At 29.6% G+C, this 21313-nt stretch overlaps 3 protein-coding genes and 1 pseudogene across 3 annotated transcripts in view; 3 read left to right on the top strand and 1 right to left on the bottom strand.

Moving 5' to 3' along the window:
* Positions 1-137: 137 nt before the first annotated feature.
* On the bottom strand, positions 138-1462 carry LOC132939219 (uncharacterized; annotated as a pseudogene).
* Positions 1463-1654: 192 nt separating this feature from the next.
* LOC132938214 (uncharacterized) lies at positions 1655-5715 on the top strand. The gene is made up of 2 exons (XM_061004914.1): positions 1655-1891; positions 3903-5715. Exon 2 carries the CDS (start codon positions 3910-3912, stop codon positions 5713-5715), a length of 1806 nt encoding a protein of 601 aa, XP_060860897.1. The 5' UTR covers positions 1655-1891; positions 3903-3909.
* Positions 5240-21313, top strand: part of LOC132939141 (uncharacterized) — a 251436-nt gene continuing 235362 nt past the window's right edge. Inside the window, exon 1 of the mRNA XM_061006166.1 lies at positions 5240-7859. Within this exon, the coding sequence (XP_060862149.1) occupies positions 6001-7449 (1449 nt within the window). The 5' untranslated portion in view covers positions 5240-6000 and the 3' untranslated portion in view covers positions 7450-7859. The remainder of the gene's footprint in view (positions 7860-21313) is intronic.
* Positions 11165-13465, top strand: LOC132939651 (uncharacterized). The gene has a single exon (XM_061006932.1). The coding sequence runs from the start codon at positions 11398-11400 to the stop codon at positions 12136-12138; it is 741 nt and encodes a 246-aa protein (XP_060862915.1). The 5' UTR covers positions 11165-11397; the 3' UTR covers positions 12139-13465.

Below are 21313 nucleotides of genomic sequence, written 5' to 3' on the forward strand. Positions count from 1 at the left end.
CACTTCATTTTTGTATGAGATTTTACAATTTCATTTTAATGTAATGTCTGACATGATTTTACAGGACTTAATAGTATGATATAATACAAATTCATTTATATTTATGTATTGTTTTTTTTATTAAATAAATAAAAATATTTTTATACTACATTTTTTTTTTTTTCATGCGGCTAATTTATTTCTTATTGTACGACGTTCCGGGTCTTTCAAAATTACATCAAATATAACCTGCATGGTCTCGTTTAAACTTGTATTGAGAGTCTGATCTTTTGACTTGTCCGATGTCGTCACCTTGACAGATGCCTCAGAGTGTCGCCACCTGCAACATAAATTAATTATTCAATCAGTTTGGCAGTGAATAAAAACTAATGATTTTTTTCATTTAGCAATAGTTTTTTAATTAAAAAATAAACCAAAGTCTAGTCTTTACCTTTCCTTTGTTGGGACGTTGTGTATATTCGCACACTTGTAATGTGTTATCGTCCAATAATCCGTCGGCTTTTCGTCTGGATTAAATTGGCTTTTGATGGTAGCCAAACCATCTCCCTGACGAAAAGTAACAGAATTAAAAATCTCTTCATCAAATTCTTCCGCCCGCAATTTCTCTTCGAGAATTTCTCTGTATGATGAACTCTAAAAAAAAACAAATAAATAAATTCATGCCATAATTCATAACCTTAGAATATTAGATAAAGTATTAATATGATAAATTATTATTTATCTTACTGTTTTCATCTGTTTTTTTTTGTTTTTTTGTCTACTGTTTTTTCAGCCCCTCTTTTTAACGATGTTTTGACCTGCTTTGAAGTAGAAGGCTTTTTTGTGTCCAGGGACTCAAATTCGTTCTATAAAACATAAACTAAGGTGAATAACTATAAATGTATGAGTGGCTTACAGCCGATCTCTAAAACAATATTGAGCAACGTTACAGTCACACTCTAATTATTATTTAATTTTAATATTATGTTTAAAATAAAGTTATAATCAACCACGAATTTATTATAACCATAGCGTTGAGTAGTTTTACGACTGACCTCCAATTTGCTTTAGTTATTAAAGTGATTCAATTACTAACCTCTGATCCGGAATCGATGATCGAAGTTCTGTAAGACATCTTGAAGCTGAATTGTTATAGATGATGAAGAAGTTCTAGTTGCTGAATGTTGACTGTAATATTGCTGTTAATACGCTAGCCTTATATACTGTAATGTTTCCACTACCATAGATACTTTGAAATGTGGAATATTCATAGCAATGTTCATTAAACCAGCCAACGCCCTTAATTTGTCCTCTTATTAATATCAGTTTTATTCCGCCAACGGTCTTATACGACCTCCTATCGATACTAGTTTTTATTCGGACAACGCCCAGTTTTATTCCGCCAACGGTCTTATACGACCTCCTATCGATACTAGTTTTTATTCGGACAACGCCCTAAAATTTGACCTAGCTATTTTTAAATGAATATTACGGACTACGGTCAACACCAATACATACATTATATATTATAATTACTATTACTACAAAATAACTTAGTTGTTTTTAAAATTAATATTACATGAACAGGTCATACGATTTCTTCGAATAGAATGTAAGTTTTAAACGATAACTAGGAAAGTAGGAGATGATTCTCGACTATATAACGCAGCATTTGATAGTCAAACGATATCAGTCCAGCTTGTGTTCTCTACCAGCAACAACAAGCGGCAGTCATTCACCATCGAATATTGAAAATACTTCAATCCTACCAAGTTTACCAGTCCAGCATCGACATCATCAATAAGGGTTCATCACTCAACATTGGAAAATACTTCAAACCTACATAGTTTACCAGTCCAACACCGGCATCATCAACAGTCATTCGTCTCTAAACATTAGAAAATACTTTAATGTAAGTACCTATTTATTTCATTATTTATATATTTTTTAAAAAAAAAAATCATCTTATCGAATCTAAAACTCCACATCTTTACTAGTTTTTAAACGAAAAATAATACACGATAGCAAAAAACATAACATAACATAAGCGTTTAGGGAAGTGGTTATAAGTGGTTATAATGAACCGATATTCAATAGTTTTATTAGTAATTTTAATATTAAATGTACAAGGTTTTTATAATTAATTTTTTTTTTTAAATTTAAAAGGTTGATTAATTAAAATATCTATGTTTATCATGTTGTATATTAAATGGTTAAAAAAATGTTAGAAAGTTGAAATAAGTTGAAACAAAACAAGTGTATACAGTATGTATATGATTATAATTATATGAATAACATAATATAAAAACTTGATTATTATAATATATAAAATATAGACATATTAGCTTACATTAAATTATTCACTATGCTGACTGATATATTATAGTCATTTTAACTACCATAATGTATATTTAATGATTAAAAAATGCTAAAAAGTAGGGATACGTTTAAAAACAAGTTTGTATTCCGTATACAGTATGTAAATGATTATATTTATTGAATAACATGATATAAAACTTGATTATCAGCTAACTTTAAATTATACGCAATGCTAGTTGATATAGGAACCAGTTTCTAATTATCAGATTTTTTTTTTTTAACATATTTCTTTATATATATTAGTTCTAACATTTTTTTAACCATTTTAAATAATGAATTCTCACAATGATATTTTAAACGAAATAGACTATTATAAACAAATGATTGAAAGTTATACAGAAACGGATGAAAAAGACCATTTCATGAGAAGATGGAGACTTAAACAGAATAAAAAAAATATTAAAAATATAAAATATCAATTGTTTTTAACTAGAATAAGTCCATCTCCTTCTCTCAATGTAACTTATATTAACGAATATTATATACATACATGTGTATTAAAAGAAAAATTGCTTTTTTTTAAAGAAGAGAAAGAAAAGATCCTTATATTTTATCGTTCTAGATGTACCGACTATTGGCAATGTATAAATAATTTTAATATGCAGATACAAAATCTTAATTATCAGTTACAGGAATTGGGTACAATCTGTTAAAAACAAAATAAGATTATATTTTTTTAATATAAAGTATTGTATTTATTATGTTTATGTTTAAAAAATAATTTGATGATAGACACATGTAAATAAATAAACATTCTAAATTAAAAGTTTTTTGTTCAATTATTTAATTGTAAATAAGCTAAATATACCAACCATACAAAAAAAATGTTTTATTTATTAATTGAAGTAAACTTAACATAATAATCACAAACTAATGTTTATAGATGATGTATAACCATAATTTATTTTAATTTGTTGATAATATTTATACATATGTGTGAATACATAAGCTAGTCTATTATTATAAGTATTATTCACTAATTAATATACACTATTTTTATTTTTTTTATTACTATCAGTTAGTGTATAAAAAAAACTATGACATTTTCAGAATAAAAAAAAAAAAAATAAAAAATAAAAAATGGAATCAAAATCATTTATTATGGATGAAATTAACGATGTTATCCGAAAGGCCGAGCAAATTGATCAAGCAATGGATGAGGCAGCAGTAGAATTTAAAAAAAAAATTAAAATTATTGATATAAAAATAAAAAAAGCGGGTTTAAAACAAAAAAAAATAATGAATGAAAAAAAAAAGATTGCAAATGATTATTTACATTTGCTACATACAGATAAGAAACGTGAAAAAAATATTCGAAAAGAATTATCTATATTATATGCACAGTACAATTATATGAACAATGGTTAATAGTAATTCATAATTTTCTTGTTTTCATTTATTATTTTTTCACCTCAAAACAGCTTTTTTTATTTTTTATGTTTTGTAAATATATTCTAAATGTATTAATTTATTTGAATGATATTTTAAATAAAATGATCTTTCTACATTATTATATTTTTTTTTTTTTATATATTCTATTACAGTTTCATCATGAAAAGACAAACGGTGAGAAAATGCCAGCGGACAATTTCTACTGATAAAGAATTATTCGAAATTGAACGATTTAAAAAATGCTCGAAAACTTTTATCATAAAAAATACATTGGATTTTATAGATTACACGCTTTTTTTTAACTATATTTCAGAGAAATTAATTTTTAAGTTAAAAGAATCGTGTAAAAATACATCTATAAAATTTAATTTAGTCGTGGATAGTGTTTACGAAAGAATTATTACACAAGAAGTACAGGATATTGCATTCAAAACTTTTAATGTTCTTGCATGTAATTCATCTAATTTTAAAAAAATACTAAACGATATGTTCAATAAATTGTTGCGGGAAGAGACAGATTTTACACAGAAAGGTTCTGGATGGACGCTTAAGGTAATAGAAACATTACAGTTGAGAATCAATATAGTGAATCCTCTTAAAGGAGGAACATATATTGATTTACCTAAGCATATTAAAGATAAAAGAGCGATTATTAATGTGAAAAATAGTGATAATAAATGTTTTAAATATGCATTATTATCCAAGTTTGATAATCGCTCTAATAAAACTAATTTTCATGAAAAATATTTTAAGATGTTAGAGTTAAAAAGTAGTTTAAATTTTAAATGTGTTGATTTTCCAACACCAATCAGTCAGATACCTAAATTTGAACGTATAAACAATATTTCAATAAATATTTATAGTTTGAATGACAAAAAAACTATTTTTCCCTTGTATGTATGTAATACCGAAAGAAATGATCATTTTGACCTATTTTTGTATAATAATGATGAAACATCGCATTATTGTTATATTCATAATTTTTCAAGATTAATCAGAAGTCAGAAAACGAAAAATTGTTCGAAGCTAATTATTTGTAAGAGATGTTTCACAACTTTTGGTACTCAACCGTGCAAAAGTAAGCTTTGGGGTGTAGAAGGATTAAATGAACATCGACGCAATTGTGGAAAGAATCCGTTGGGGAGGCCTATAATGTTTGAAGAGGGGGATGATGATTTCATCTATTTCAAAGGTTATAAAAAAACGCAGAGGATTCCATTTGTCATTTATGCAGATTTTGAATGTATATTAACTCCTAAACAACCTAATAAATTCATTAATAGACGTAAAAAACAAAAAAATCAGAAAACTCATGTTACACATTTACATGAAATTATGAGCTATGGGTTTTATGTAAAAGTTGACTATAGTATTATATCGAAAGAGCTGGTAAAACAGTTTGAAATTCCGACGAAAGTAATTATTTATAGAGGTAAGAAAGCTGCAAAACAATTTATGAAAAATATGATCGATATTGGAAATGAAATTAATAAAATTTATCAAATTAATACACCGATGGACAAATTAACTGATAAAGAGGAACAACGTTTTCAAAGAACCAAGTTCTGTCAAAAATGTTCAAAACATTTTAAAAACAATAATTTGGTTAAAGTTCGAGATCACTGTCATTTTACTGGCAAATATAGGCAATGTCTCTGTCTTCAATGTAATTTCGAAATAACTAGTCCATCGTTCGTTCCAATATTCTTTCATAATTTATCTTATGATAGTCACTTCATAATTCGGGAACTAGGTTGCGATGATAAAGATATTCATATTATTCCTAATTCATCGGAAAAATATATATCCTTTAGCAAGGAAATCGCACCTAGATTTAGTATTAAATTTGTCGATACATTCCGTTTTATGAGTGAGTCGCTAAGTAAACTTGCAGCCAATTTATCTGAAGATAAGTTGAGGTTTAGAGAAACCCTAAAAATATTTTCAATCAAATCATTAGATTGAGTTACACGGAAAGGAGTCTTCCCTTACGAATATGTCGATAGTTGGAGTAAATTAGACAATGCTTTTTTACCATCAAAGCTTGAATTTTATAACTCGTTAACAGATGAACAAATTAGTGATGAAGATTATAGACATGCAAAAAATGTATGGAATACATTTGACGTAAAGACTTTGGGTGAATATAGCGATCTTTATTTAAAAACTGATGTTACCATACTAGCTGACGTGTTCGAAAATTTTAGAGACATATGTTTATCTACTCTCAGAATAGATCCTGCTCATTATATGACTGCCCCTGGATTTGCTTTTGATTGTATGCTTAAGTATACAAAGGTTAAATTAGAGAGGTTAAAGGATTATAATATGTTACTCTACTTCGAAAAATCAATCCGAGGCGGTATTTGTCAATCAACTAAAAGATATGCTAAAGCAAACATACCAAATATTGAAGGATTGGACTATAATTCGAATGAACCGATTACTTGGATTACATATCTCGACTGTGTAAATTTATATGGAAAGTCTATGTTGACAGAACTACCTTTTAAAGATTTTGAATGGGTTGATGATCTCGACATAGATGTAACTAAAATTTCTGAAGATTCTGAAGTAGGATATATATTAGAAGTTGATATCGAGTACCCTAAACATTTACATAAAACCCATAATGATTTTCCGTTTTTACCGTTTAACGAATGCCCACCAAATTCGAAAGTTGAGAAATTGTTAACTACTCTATCACCGAAAAAAAACTATATTGTACATTACAAAAATTTAAAACAAGCGATTTCTCACGGTCTTAAATTAGTAAAAATTCATCGAGCTATCCGCTTTTCACAAAAAAAATGGATGGCATCATACATTGAGTTCTGTACAAAAATGAGAGCAGAAGCAAAAAATGAGTTTGAAAAAAATTTCTGGAAGTTGTTAATTAATAGCGTTTTTGGTAAATGTATGGAGAATGTCCGAGCAAGAACTTCTATAAAACTGGTTTCATCAGAAAAAAAAGCGAATAAACTAATGACAAAAACTAGTTTTAAAGACAGAACTATATACTCTAAAAATCTCATGGCTATTCACCAACATAAGGAAACTATTAAATTCGATAAGGCAATTTATGTGGGATTTGCAATTTTAGACGTTTCGAAAACATTTATGTACGATTTTCACTATAATGTCATGAAGAAAAGGTATGGTACTAAAATTAGTTCTTTATATTCGGATACTGATTCCTTGATATACGCTATTCAAACTACAAATTTTTTCAATGATTTAAAAAATGATTTATTACCATATTTTGATACATCTAACTATCCCAAAGACCATTATTGTTTTAGCGAATTACATAAAAGTCAGCCAGGCTTTTTCAAGGATGAATTGAAAGGAATTATACTTAAAGAATTCGTTTCATTAAGACCGAAATTATATGCGTACAAAACTGTAGACGGTACTGAGGAAAAAAAAGCAAAAGGCGTAAAGAAATATATTATTAAAAAACATATGCAATTCGAAAATTATAAGGATATACTACACGCTTTTATAAACCATTTATCTGTTAAGGATAAATTAACTCACAGGGTCATGAATTTTATCCAATCAAACAAACATGTTGTTCAATCGAAAACAATGAACAAACTTGTTCTAAGCGCTAATGACGATAAACGTTATATAAATGACGACGGGATAAATACTTTGGCTTATGGTCACTACAAACTAGATAAATTATATAATTAAAGAAAAAAAAGACTTGATAAATCTCCAATCGGTATAAACAGAAAGCGCTATCAAACGGTAGTGAAGTAAATTTTTTTTTTTTTTTGTTTTTAAAAAAATTACAAACTGAAAACAAATAATTATTTCAACTTTTTTTCTGGCATTTATTATAAAAGTATTACATGTTATACATAAAAAATTATTATTTAAAAATATCTGATGATGTTATCCACGAATTTTGACTTGAATCAAAACCCAACCATTTAACAAACATTTTATTCCCAACTTTTTTCACAATACGTTCAATAAGAAAGGTGTTTGGAAAATTAGTTAATTTAATTTCCTGTTCATAAAAACCACCTAAGATTATATTGTTTGATTCATCCTTTAGTTGATAAGTTACTGGATTTGTCTGTAAAACTTTTGAAACTGTAAATATTTCCGTTGTCCAATTCGGGGTATATCCTTTACTAAATATATGTTTATACTTAGATATTCGTACTTTATCGCTAACTTTAAATTTTGGTTTATACAATGTTTGTAAATTTTTATATGTACTAAATTTAATTCTGTTTGTATCCATTCGAGCTTAATTAGGTGTGCATTTGATTGTTCTATGTTTTGTATTATTATAGTTATTTATAATTTTTGATATTGTATTATACCAATTCCATGTACCTGTTGCAGTGAAATGTTTATATATATTATTTTTAAGTGTTTGTATCACACGTTCTGCGATTGAACATTTAATAACACTGTATGAACTGTAATGTTTAATTTTATATTTTTTCATTAAATCTTGAAATTGAGTATTATAAAATTCTGTACCATTATCTGTCTGTAAAAATTTTGGATTAGCTTTTTTCAATATATTAACCATTCCTTTTGTACATTCTTTTGCTGATTTATTTTTCAGCGGTTCCACAAATACATATTTGCTATATGTATCTATAACAACTAATATAAATTTAAAACCGTAATTTTTTTTAGAATGAGATTGCATATCCATTAAATCAGCTTGCCATAGGTCGTCAATAAACCGTGTAACCACACTACGTCTAGGAAATATTTTTCTCGCTGGTCGATGTAGCTCATTAGCTATACCCTCTAAGGTCGTCATTATGCTATAATATTTCTCTCACGCAGTTCTTCTAAAATAGATATGATTTCGTTATTAACACCAGTATTACCAACACTTTGCGATGATGTCAAAAGATTTAATCTAGTTACTAGCTCATTCGGATCGTCATAATAAACTAATTGGGTTTGAGGTAAGACATCTTTATATAAACCACTACCTGTCTTTGGATCAGGTGATGAAGTAAAATTAATCATATCTGTAGACATACGATCTGAAGGTGAAAAACTGCTTGCTGATTGATTAAAATCAAATGGATCATTTTCTTGTGTTATTTTTCTACGTTTAGCGTTTAATAAGCCAAAAGGACTAGAAGGTAAAGTATTGTTAAATGATTTTAAGTTAATTCGTGGAGTTGTATTCTCATTAATTTTATCTATTTCTTCATTAAACTGTTTTTCCTCCATTTTCATTCGATCATACAACGGTTTTACAACAGTCACCCATTTATGATACCTTGAGGTTCTAGGTTTTCCATCTGCTTTTAAATGGACTCCAGAAGTTTTCAAAATATTGTAATAAGATTCTATATCTTCTATAGTTGTTTTTTTTGGTTCCTTCTCACATAATAAAGACCATAAACCTGGTGTGAATTTATAATATTTATTAAGCAGCAGTAATTTACCGTGACTAAAAGTTACAGAATGTTTTCCTATTTTATATGAATCACTATTTTTATCATAATGCATACCATAGGATTTATCATAACGTATTGATTTAGGACGGTTATTTAAAAAATTTTCAAATGGTGAATTTATTTCGTTATCATCATCATCTTCACTAGTGCATGAGGTTTCTGATTTATTTTCTAGTACAGTTGACTGTGTGTTACATATTTCATTTTGTTTTGCATGTGTACTCAATGGTTCAATTATTGGTTTAAATGCCTCACGGAAATAGTTTTCAGAATCTATAACACCACGTTTCATTTCCATTATTTTTCGTTTAATATTTTTTTTTGATGTTATTAAATTTTCCAATAAAACTTTTTGTTTGTTCATTGTAAATAATAAAAGTACTATACCTGTATCGTATGACTGTCGATAACACTATGTAGATAATAACTGTGTGACGGTATATTTATATAGGTATAAATATATAAAATTATTTTATTTTAATGAACGTATGAAACCCACATCTATACCTTCCTTCATTCATTTCCCGAGTTTTATCGATGACCATAAACCCATAATCACTATGATTCCAACATAAATGAGAAATTTTACGAAATTCTGAGAAATCCATATCTGTAGACGAATGATCGTTGAATATATGTCGTAAATTTGTATCATCTTGTTTAAGTATCATTAAGAAGTTTGCGTTATCTCTTACTAGCTGTTTTGATATTTTAGAATATGTCTGTGCTAAATAAAATACAGAGCTAGCACCTGAATGTCTGCCCATGCTAAAGTATTCTCTGATTACGGATTGTGGACCACATATCACATCATCAAAAATGATAATTGAATTTTTTTTGGTTAAGTTTGGTTTTATAACCTTATCAGCGCTTGTAAATATGAAAAAATTAGCACCTTTTATATCATCTATTATTTTTTTCAGTAAGACATATTTTTCCTGATTAGAGGTTTTCGAGTATAAATAAATATTTTCAAATCTTAACCCGTTTGCATGTGTGATCAGATTATACATTATATTTGTTTTTCCTGAGCCACTGGGACCAACTAGTATAGCACGTATAGTATCAGGTAATAACGAACCATGTCTTGATGGTTTTTTTTACTACCTGAACATCTACATTTATTACATCTAATATATCTTTCTGTTCAATCAAATTCATATTATTTTCGTATAAATACTCTAGATTTTTTAAATTTATAACCAGTTATAGATGGCGTGTTCAACTCGTAAGTACAATTCAAACAAGACTGGTAAAGGATTTGTAAACTCCCTTATAAATAGTCTCCCGTTCGAAGCTCATATTTCAGGATATCAGTATTGTGGTCCTGGTACGAAATTAAAAAAGAGACTAGATCGTGGTGATAAAGGAATAAACCCATTGGATGCTGCTTGTCGTGACCACGATATTGTGTATGCAACAAGTAAAAATTTAGACGATAGACATAAAGCTGATAAAGTGTTAGAAAATCGAGCTTGGGAAAGATTTAAAGCAAAAGATACACCTAGAAAAGAGAAATTAGTTGCGTACGCAGTAACAAACGCAATGAAAGCTAAAAGAAAAATAGGTATGGGTTGCAAACGGAAACGTGCTATAAAAACAAATTGTATACTAGCAGCGAAAAAAAAAAGAATCTCAAAAAAAAAGAATGGTGGTAAAAGGTTGATTTTAGTACCGAGACAATCAGGAGGTGCAATTCCCTTAATACCTATATTTGCAGGATTGTCAGCACTTGGTAGTTTGATGTCTGGAGGTGCTAGTGTGTATAATGCGGTTCAAAATTCAAAAAGAAAAAAAGGCAGTGGTTTGAAATCAAACAAGAATAGGTTAAGGAAAAAAAACTGACGATCACGCTACCTGATAGACCGCTTTCGTCTCAAGATATTATAAAATATATCGGAAAATTGAAAATCAATCATTTCCGTGGTGTCTTTTCACGTGATAACTTACCTAAAAAACCACATACGATTGAATGTGGTATATTAAACTTGGATACATCTTCAGGCGACGGAAGCCATTGGGTAGCGTTTTATAAAAATAAGGACAAAGTTGTATATTTTGATAGCTTTGGTGATTTACCACCACCAATTGAATTACAACATTATTTCAGACAGTTCAAAATAGTATACAACTATTCCAACTATCAAGACTTCAATACATTTAACTGTGGTCATTTATGTCTTGAATTCTTGCAATGCATGAATCTATTACATTAAATCTAACTGGAAATTCAACTGTATTGTCGGTAAATTATTTTCCATCTCTAAACGTTTACGAGGATTCAGAAATAGCTTTGTTATCTTTGCAAACGTGCAATTCATTTCCAAATATTATAAATCCAACTAATAACCGGCTGAGAATAAAATCAATTCCTCCAGATAGAATAGCAAAAATTCAATTTTTTGTACCAGCCGAATGCCGTGACATAGAAGATATTAACAAATATATGGTAGAAGAGTTATCTCAAGTTAATAAAGTCTACGGAACAAAGCTGACATTCAGTGTACGTATTGATCCTGTCGATTTTAGAACGTATATAAAATGTAATGGAATACTAAACTTTGAGCATCCGTATAGTATAGCACCTGTTTTTGGGTATAGAAAGAAAGTTTGTGGACCGTTTCATGAAGAACATCGATCGGATAAAGCTGCAAATTTAAACACAATTAATTCTATAAAAGTAATGTGTAATATAGCACATGGGTCATTCAACAACCAACTTCAAAACCATTCGATATATGAGTTTTTCCCAAGTGGGAGAAGAGGAACAAAGGTTGTTCAATCTCCGGTAAACCTTATATATTACAGATTAAACAAAACAGATATTAATTCAATTACTGTTCAGTTAGTTGACCAAAACAATAATCCAATTGACAATTTTAACGAAACGTTAACAGTTGTTCTGCATATTAAACGTCACGGATCTCATCATTAAATTTATATCTTAGATTTTGTAATGTATGAGTCAGTTACTTTAAGTTTAACTGGGAATGCTACCATATTATCTGTAAATTATTTTCCACCTATAAACCTTTACGAGGACTCAGAAATAGCTTTGTTATGTTTACAGTCATTTAATTCGTTTCCAAATATTAATGATAATAATAATAAATTTTCTATACAAGTAGCTGAGAATGAAAACAATAATGATCCTATGATATGTTTTATTACATTGGAAGAGGGTTGTTATGAAATTGAAGATATTAAGCAACGAGTTAAGAAGCAAATAGATGACTATAATAGTAAAAACTTAACCAATTTAACATTCGACATTACAGTTGATCCTAACGATTTCAGATCGTATATAAAATGTAATGGGATACTACACTTTGAGCATCCGTATAGTATAGCACCTGTATTCGGTTTTGAAAAACGAGTATATAAGCCACACAATGAAATTCTTCGATCGGAAAAAGCTGTAAATTTAAACACAATTAATTCTATAAAAGTAATGTGTAATATAGCTCAAGGATCATTCAACAACCATCTTCAGAGTCATTCGATTTATGAGTTTTTCCCAAGTGAAAGGACAGGGTTGAAAGTAATTCAGTCACCACCAAATTTAATATATTACAAATTGAATAAAACAAATATTGATTCGATAACCGTTCAGTTAGTTGATCAAGATCATAATCCGATTGATAATTTTGGTGAGGCATTGACAATTGTGTTGCATATTAAACGTTACGGATCTTGAGATGGGTTTAAAATTCAATATAAACCCACTACTTCGGATCAGTACAACTAGTCATAAGACTAAAGTGCTACCAGCAACATCAAATCAAATAAAAAAATTGACGGTGAAGAATAAAAAAATTTTACAAGCTTTGGGTTATCAATTAAAGCAGAATGCCTGAAAGTGATATTTTGGATATAACTTCACAGTACGAAACGGATTCTAAAATTACAAAAATTGAATATCATTCATACGCACCGTATACAACATCATTTAATAATAATGATGAAATACGTATATCGATCCAGCAAACGGATGTCTATCCATATCTACACGAAAGCTTTATTTTTTTGGAAGGAATAATTACTGATGCTACCAAAGTGAAACTAACTAATAACGGTTACTCTTACCTTTTTGAGCAAATACGGTTGGAAATCAATGGGATAGAAGTAGATAGCACGCGTGTTCTTGGAATCACTAGCTCGTTGAAAGGTTACTTATCCGGTACGCCAGACAACTACAATTGCTATGAAAATGCTGGCTGGAATTTTAAAAACGCAACGCAATCAGAAAATGATAAAGGTGAATTTACCGCTTGTATTCCATTAAAATATTGGTTTGAAGACTACAAAAGAATATTAGTGAATTCTAGATTGGAATTAATATTAACCCGAAGTCATAGTGATTTAAATGCTTTACAAGTTAAAAGTGGTGCAACTGCCACTGAAGGTAAAGTCACCTTAAATAAAATAGTCTGGAAGGTCCCACATATAACGGTCGATGATGAAGAAAGGTTGAAATTATTGAAACTTATAGAAAAAGAAAAAAGTTTGTTTATCCCTTTTAGATCTTTTGAAACTTTTGAATATCCTGAACTCGGGACCACTAAAAAAGTTGTGTGGAATTTGAAAACTGCTTCAAAATTAGAAAAACCACGATTCGTCGTAATTGGATTACAGAAAGGACGCAAAAATGTGTTATCAAAAGATTGTAGTATATTCGATCATTGTAATCTAACAAACGTTAAAGTATTTCTGAACTCAATAGCTTATCCATACGATAATTTGAATTTAGATTTTTCGAAAAATAATTTCACCTTATTGTATAATATGTATACATCGTTTCAAGAATCGTACTATGAAAAAAGTATTCGTAACCCGATATTGAGTCCTTCTACTTTTGTAGCAAACGCACCAATTATAGTTATCGATACTTCAAAACAGAACGATTCAACCACAGCCTCAGCAGTGGATGTTCAATTGGAAATCGAAGCTTCAGATTCGCTTACAGGTGTAACTGCTTATTGTTTATTAATTCATGATCGTATTGTAGAATATGTACCTTTTACTAGAGAAGTAAGAAAACTTGTGTAAATATATTTTAGAATTAATTTACAATAATAAAAAATCTGTTATTACATAACTTGTGTTCTGTATTTTAAATAATTATTCCATTTTAGTAATAAGGTTTGTTGAGAAAAAAAACCATTTAGCATGTACACTGTAAATATTTGGACAAAACTGACTTTGAGTGTGCAAACTCTTCATAATTTTTACACGGTAAAATTATTGTGTCCAAGGGGGACATCCTCCCTTGAACGGTGTGAAATTACCGTGTAAAAAGTGTACAAATTCTTCATAATTTTTACACGGTAAAATTATTGTGTCCAAGGGGGACATCCTCCCTTGAACGGTGTGAAATTACCGTGTAAAAAGTGTACAAATTCTTCATAATTTTTACACGGTAAAATTATTGTGTCCAAGGGGGACATCCTCCCTTGAACGGTGTGAAATTACCGTGGTGACACAAAAAGTAGACTGTGAACATACAAATGTATACTACTTGTATTATTTACTATTTATATATATATATTGCGTACATACTCTAAATTACCACCTTCTCATATATATAAATGTATATATGCACAAGCACATATTATATACAAGGATTTAACTAGATAGTAAATAAACTTACCCTAATTAGAATGTAGACTTGCTATATTATATTCGGTGAGCAAAAGAAGAGAAATAGGTTTAAGATTAATGTCCATGAATTTGACCCACCCACTTTCTATGATAAGACCCAAACCAATACCAAAAGTTAGCAAATAGTTAGCAAATAATAGCAAATTTACTATAGAAGTTAGCAAATCATTATTGAGGCAGTTATAAGCATTATTTATTTGGGTGGGCCAAGTTCAGGTAACCCACCCACTTTGTCCGATCGTCTCCAAACAAACGCCGGTAGTTAGCAAATAGTTAGCGAAATAATAGCAACTAAATAATGTGTAATAATGTGTTTTAATATGAATATCTGTGTGGCTGTTTATACATTAAGTAATATTATAATATAGGTATATGTTAAGGTTATGATGATGACACTCTTTTTGTACCTAGTAGTATATTTCTGAAGAGTGGCTATCATTTGTAACGGAGCAAACTAACAAAAAACGGCCCTTCTCAGGGCCACCACATTTGACATATACAATATAGCCACAGACCTATCGCCCGACCAATCAGAAATAGGCGACGCTTAAAGGCTGATTTCTAAATACATATTTTAAGTACAGACAAGAAAAGGATATCTATGAATAGAAGAGATGACACCGATTACGTTGATACCATTTTAACCTTTGTAAAATAAATTCCGGCTAAATTACAAAAGAAACCGTGCCGACTGTAAACACACCAATCAGCATACAGGCTTACTAGTCGGTACGGCAACGGGTATATATACGGGTGCACGCTCATACAAAATCATCAGTCTTCTTCCACCTTTCAACACAACACTACACACCAACACAGTAGCGGGAAATAGGAAGACAACAACCAGGAGCGATTAGAATCATAAGCAGCGGAAGACAGGCGATCCAGCGAAGGCGAAACGAAGAGCAGTAGATACAACACAGGAGAATTATTGTGCCGGACGACCAGCAGCAGTCATATTCGGAAATACAACCCGACGGAAAATAAGTAGTACCAGCGAATCAAGAAATAGTATTCACACGACGGAGACGGTTAACGCATATCGCCGGCGAGCCAAGAAACTATCCTACGGCAGTAGTGAGTGATTACCAGCGGCTTTACACGTGGTTCTCCTCCGCTACCGTTAACAGTCGATCTACCATTGCGACTACAAAAAGGTCCTTTTCAGGACCATTACAAATCCAGCGTGCCTGTCTAGGTGTTCGCCCCGAATCTCTCGACCTAACATTGACTTGTCCAAGTTCATAATTAGGTAGTCAGATTTCATTTCCCATTATATTTATATAATCTACTATTGATTTATGCCCTTAATATTGTTAAATTTAAATCGCGCCTCCTTAGGCCCGATACCGCCCGACACGATCTACTTACTTAAGTCAACCGTGCGGCCAGGATTAAAGAAATCCCTAATAACTGTAAATAATTTATTTTAAAAACATTGTACAATAAATTTTATAATAGCGTAAACAATATTCTTATTTAATAAAGAACAGTTTGTCGAGCATCGGCGCACTGTTTCACATTACAGCACTAAAATCTAAAAATCGCAAAATATGCAAAAAAAGCAAAATTAAATTTTTAATTTGGGTTCTCTCTTCTCTGTATAATGAAACACATTTTTAGCTTACTCTGCTATTTTTTAAGCATCTCATAAGAAATATGCGAATCCTATAAAATCCCAAACCCTGGTAATGACTGACAGGTAATATTTAGTACAGGAAGATTTATAAAAAAAAACTAGTCCGAAACACGATCGAAATATACAGCTAGGTATCGAGAAATTAAAATAAATAAAAACGAATCGTTTCTTACATGAAATATTGTTTTCGTAGAATAGTCTGGTTGTTGCATAGATCCTAGCCTGAATTACCTTTGCCGTGATGGTGCGTTCAATGAACGCAGAGGCGTGACAAAACATAGTATGTGTGGCTCGTGCGGGAAGGCTATTTCCGCCCTTGCCACACAATATACTATTGTTAATCGTTATGTTTTGATTTGTTTTATTTAAATATTTTTACCATCGCTTTTTGTTATAATTACATTTACAAATTTCAATAGGGTTTTTTGTAAACTATAACGTTATTATAACATTTGTAAACCCTGGCTTAAATAGCTATATAGAAGTTTCACATAATTCGCAAGTAAAATTATTCCAAGATAAATTTAGTTCTTGTAATTTTATGATGGCATATTCAAAAATGTATCCGTTAGAACTCAGTTACAGTAAATGTAGGTATCCATTATTTGGAATTCAAATCCCAAAGTTAAATCAAAAACAATATTTCGCCAAATTAAAAAAAAATATTTTTAACTGAATATTTTTAAATCCTAATAATTCATAATAAACCCTAAGTTATCAAATTTTAAAAATTATATTTTAACAATAGCATTACAATAATTGTAATGTTATTGTTATTATATGTTTTTCTAGGGACGTTAAGTACGTATATAATATGTTGTTTTAAAGTAGTAGTTTTATAATTTAAATTGCCTGAAATATAAAATTTGTATTTTAAAAGATACTAAACTGTTTCGTCCACGACGGTTTTTTAAATCCACTTTCATTATGTTTATTGTAACGGTACATACACAAATTCACATGCACCCTCAACTTTCATGACCATTCATTTTAAAAGCTCAATTACCCTTGTTACACCAAAATCCAGCGACCCAATTGGTCACTGAAGTCAAACTAGAACTATTTTCCGACACAATTAAAGATGAGATGATGTTCACCGCCAACTCTGGGAACGACTTTCTAGAAGTCAAACTCTCAGTCGAAGATCTTAAGGCCTCTGCAAACCCTATTAACTTTTCATCAAAATTACCTTAGTGACTGACAAAAATTAAAGTACTTCTAGTGGATTGGTTTAAAAAATGTAAAGATGTTTTAATTGGTCAACAAGTCTACTTTGCATCGATCGGAGCATATTTTTTATATTTTAGATATTTTTGAATATATTCAATATTACAAATTTATAAATTTATAAAATGTAAAATATTTATTCTCGTCAAGAATTTGATAAAATTGAAAAAATGCTTTGACCGATGCAAAGTAAACTATATAAACATCTTTACATTTTTTAAATCGAAACACTATAAGTACCTTATTTTTTGTCAGTTCGACGACTATTTCCACAGATATTTATATACTAACTAGATATAAGGTACTCTTATATAATTTACATTGTTATCAAGTGAAGCTCAGCTGTCGACGGTCGCCATTTTCTCGGGGGGCAAAACATTTCATTCATAATACAAAATGTATTAGGAACAACATAATTTCTAATGGTTAAATGAAATAGTAAATGTAAAATGACTTATATAAAATATTTTATTTGTTTTTAAAACTACAGGCTTATAAATAATAAAATACAATACAAAATAAATCGTAGTTAATATTATTTGTCATATGAAATACCATGCAATTGCCCTCTGACCTTGATGCTTCAATTCGCTATCTAGTACTATATAGATGTCTGTGATAAATTGGTTTTGAATATTTTTACCTAAAGACTTTAAATGACTTGTGCATGTGCGTGCGTGCGACCATAAACCAGATAAGAAATAACAATGAATTGTAAATTGATGCGGGTCGCGGGTGATGGTAAAGGAGTATACACACACAAAAACGATAAGTAATTGCAGGAATGAAATAATTGCCTAAACACAACACCTTATAAATTACACATTTGCAGGGGCCTTAATGGAACCACAACAAAATTAAATATATTCTTTTCCTTCAATGTAGTATGGGAAATAATAAAAAATCTAATATCCGCCAAATCCCCGGAATACGATAACATACCGAATACTGCACTTAGATAAACACCTACAAACCTTTGGTTTCGTTGGACTATATAATTTATTCACGGCATGCTTTGGCGTTTCCATTTTCTAATACTCTGGAATACTGGTACAATAGTTATGATTCCCAAACCTCACTAAGATCACAGTTTTAATCTACGAAGGCCAGCATCCACGTAACACTATCCGCTAGGTTGTCGTAAAGACCTACGTGGACCATTCATGTAAGATGTGTGCTCATGTATCTCTCCAACACTATCAGCCATGAATGTTTTTTAACAACTGACATGATATCCACGCTAAGATCACCAACGAGTTTGACCAGTAAATCCTTTTTTTAATCGGCAATTAAACACTTTAACACTTTAACAGAGCAGTTTTATTAAGTCTTGAGTTATATCCGAACGTTAAGTTCTAAAATTTCCTGATTAGATTAATTGATTTATGCCCAAATAAGCCTTTGACAGTATTAACTTTTAAATATTTAAATATTAATCAAGAGTTACTACTTAAAAAACTAAATTTTGCAGAAATACGTAGTAAAGAATTTGATTTTATTATTTTTATTAGATCTTATCATAATAGAAGATACGAAAATAATCAATATCAGGAACGGCAGGAAATGGCTATAAAAATAGTTTATTGATTTATTCTTAATTATTGTTTATTTGAAAAAAACAATTAATCGATATTAAATTAATATCCGATTAATCGATTAATAAACGACTAATTGATATTCGATTAATATCCGATTAATCGACTAATAACCGATTAATAAAAATAATGACTAATAGATATTCGATTAATATCCGATTAATCGACTAATAACCGATTAATAAAAATAACGACTAATAGATATTCGATTAATATCCGATTAATCGACTAATAACCGATTAATAAAAATTACGATTAATCGTTTTTTTTAATACGTAAATTAATCGATTAAATAGATGAATTGGAGGAAATTTTGATTAATCGAAATAATCGAACAGCCCTACTTGAGCCACACACATCGAAAAGTACAAGTGTTTCTGCTCAAGTAAATTCAAACCCGGAATGTTCTACGTCAATAAGCACAGTACCTACATTAACTATTAATTATACGCCAAATGATTGTGAGTCATATCCAGATTTAGGATTTTATATTAATAAATCAAATTTATCAGATTAACTTAAATATAAATTACTATAGAAATTTTAAAATAGAATGGCTAAAACAATATCGATGGTTAGTTTACTCTAGACATTTGAAAGGCGGCTTATGCCAACATTGTGTTGTTTTTCGGCCTGTCGTTAAAAGGGGATTATTAGGAGCGTTTATTGTTAGTGGATTTATCAAGTATAAATATTTTCATTTTTACGCAAAAAAACATATTATGCAGTCTGACTGCCATAGACATTCGGTTTCTCAATCAACAGATATTTTAAAATTATGTCCAACAAAGAAAAGAGTGTTATAGATCAATTAAATACTGCTCAGCACTCCCAAATTGAATAAAATAGAAAAAAGCTAGTCCCGCTTTTGTAATCAATAATATTTTGTGCGACACATGATCTAGCAATTAGAGGCAAATTGAGCTGTAGTGGAAATTTTCATGATCTTTTAAAATGTCGTGTTGAATCTGGAGATAGTGTTCTGTCTGAGCATTTATCAACATGCCATAGTAAAGCTAAATATACTTCATACCGCATTCAAAATGAATTAATTTTACTATGTGGAAATGTATTATGTGATCAAATTGTTCGAGAACATGTATGAAAACATGATGTAGCTTAAGTTTTTCACTGTTAGCCGACGAATCTTTCGATATTGCTGGCATTGAACAACTTCCGATTGGTGTTTGTTATGTTGATTGTTCAAAAACTATAAGAGAATAATTCAAAAGATTTAGTGCACTACAAACATTAGATGCAGTTGCTATACCTAATTCTATTTTGACTTCTGTTGAAAAATACGGTTTGGATATGAATAAACTTGTTGGCTTGGGTTTTGACGGGTGTTCAGTAATGGCTGGAAAGGAAAATGGAGTTCAGAAAATAATTTGTGATAAATATTCTAAAGCAACATTTTTTTACTGTGCTTCGCATAGACTTAATCTGGTTGTAAATGATTTGAATGCAGTGACAAAAATACAAAAAACTGTAGGAGTTTTTAAAGAGGTTATTAATTTTTTTCGTGAAAGTGTACTTCGTCGAATATTGATTAAAAATATACCACTTTTGTGTGATACTCGATAGTCAGCAAAATATAAATCTATTCGCATTTTTGCTGAAAACTTTATTAATATTAAGTTAGTTTTAGAAAAACTATCTCATAATAATGACTCAGATTTTAAAGTTAACACCACTACTCTCACAAAAGCACACAAATTATCATGTGCGACATCAACATCACAATTTATTATATCTTTAAATATTATATCCAAATACTTAGCTCAATTAGAACCAGTTACAAATAAACTACAGGCAAAATCTATTGATTTATACTCGGTCCAAAATAATATTCAAGATTTATTAATTATATTTAATTATATTTAATTATAATAGAGAACAATCAGACATCATTTTTAATGATATTTTTAATAACTCCGTATTATTGGAGAAAAAATTGGCGCAGAAATTAAAATTCCACGTATTACATC

Source organism: Metopolophium dirhodum, chromosome 2 (genome assembly GCF_019925205.1).
Source record: "Metopolophium dirhodum isolate CAU chromosome 2, ASM1992520v1, whole genome shotgun sequence".
Taxonomy (NCBI): domain Eukaryota; kingdom Metazoa; phylum Arthropoda; class Insecta; order Hemiptera; family Aphididae; genus Metopolophium; species Metopolophium dirhodum.

Coding starts and splice junctions, on each gene's coding strand:
- LOC132938214 (XM_061004914.1), top strand. CDS start 3,910: ATGAAAAGACAAACGGTGAGAAAATGCCAGCGGACAATTTCTACTGAT.
- LOC132939651 (XM_061006932.1), top strand. CDS start 11,398: ATGCATGAATCTATTACATTAAATCTAACTGGAAATTCAACTGTATTG.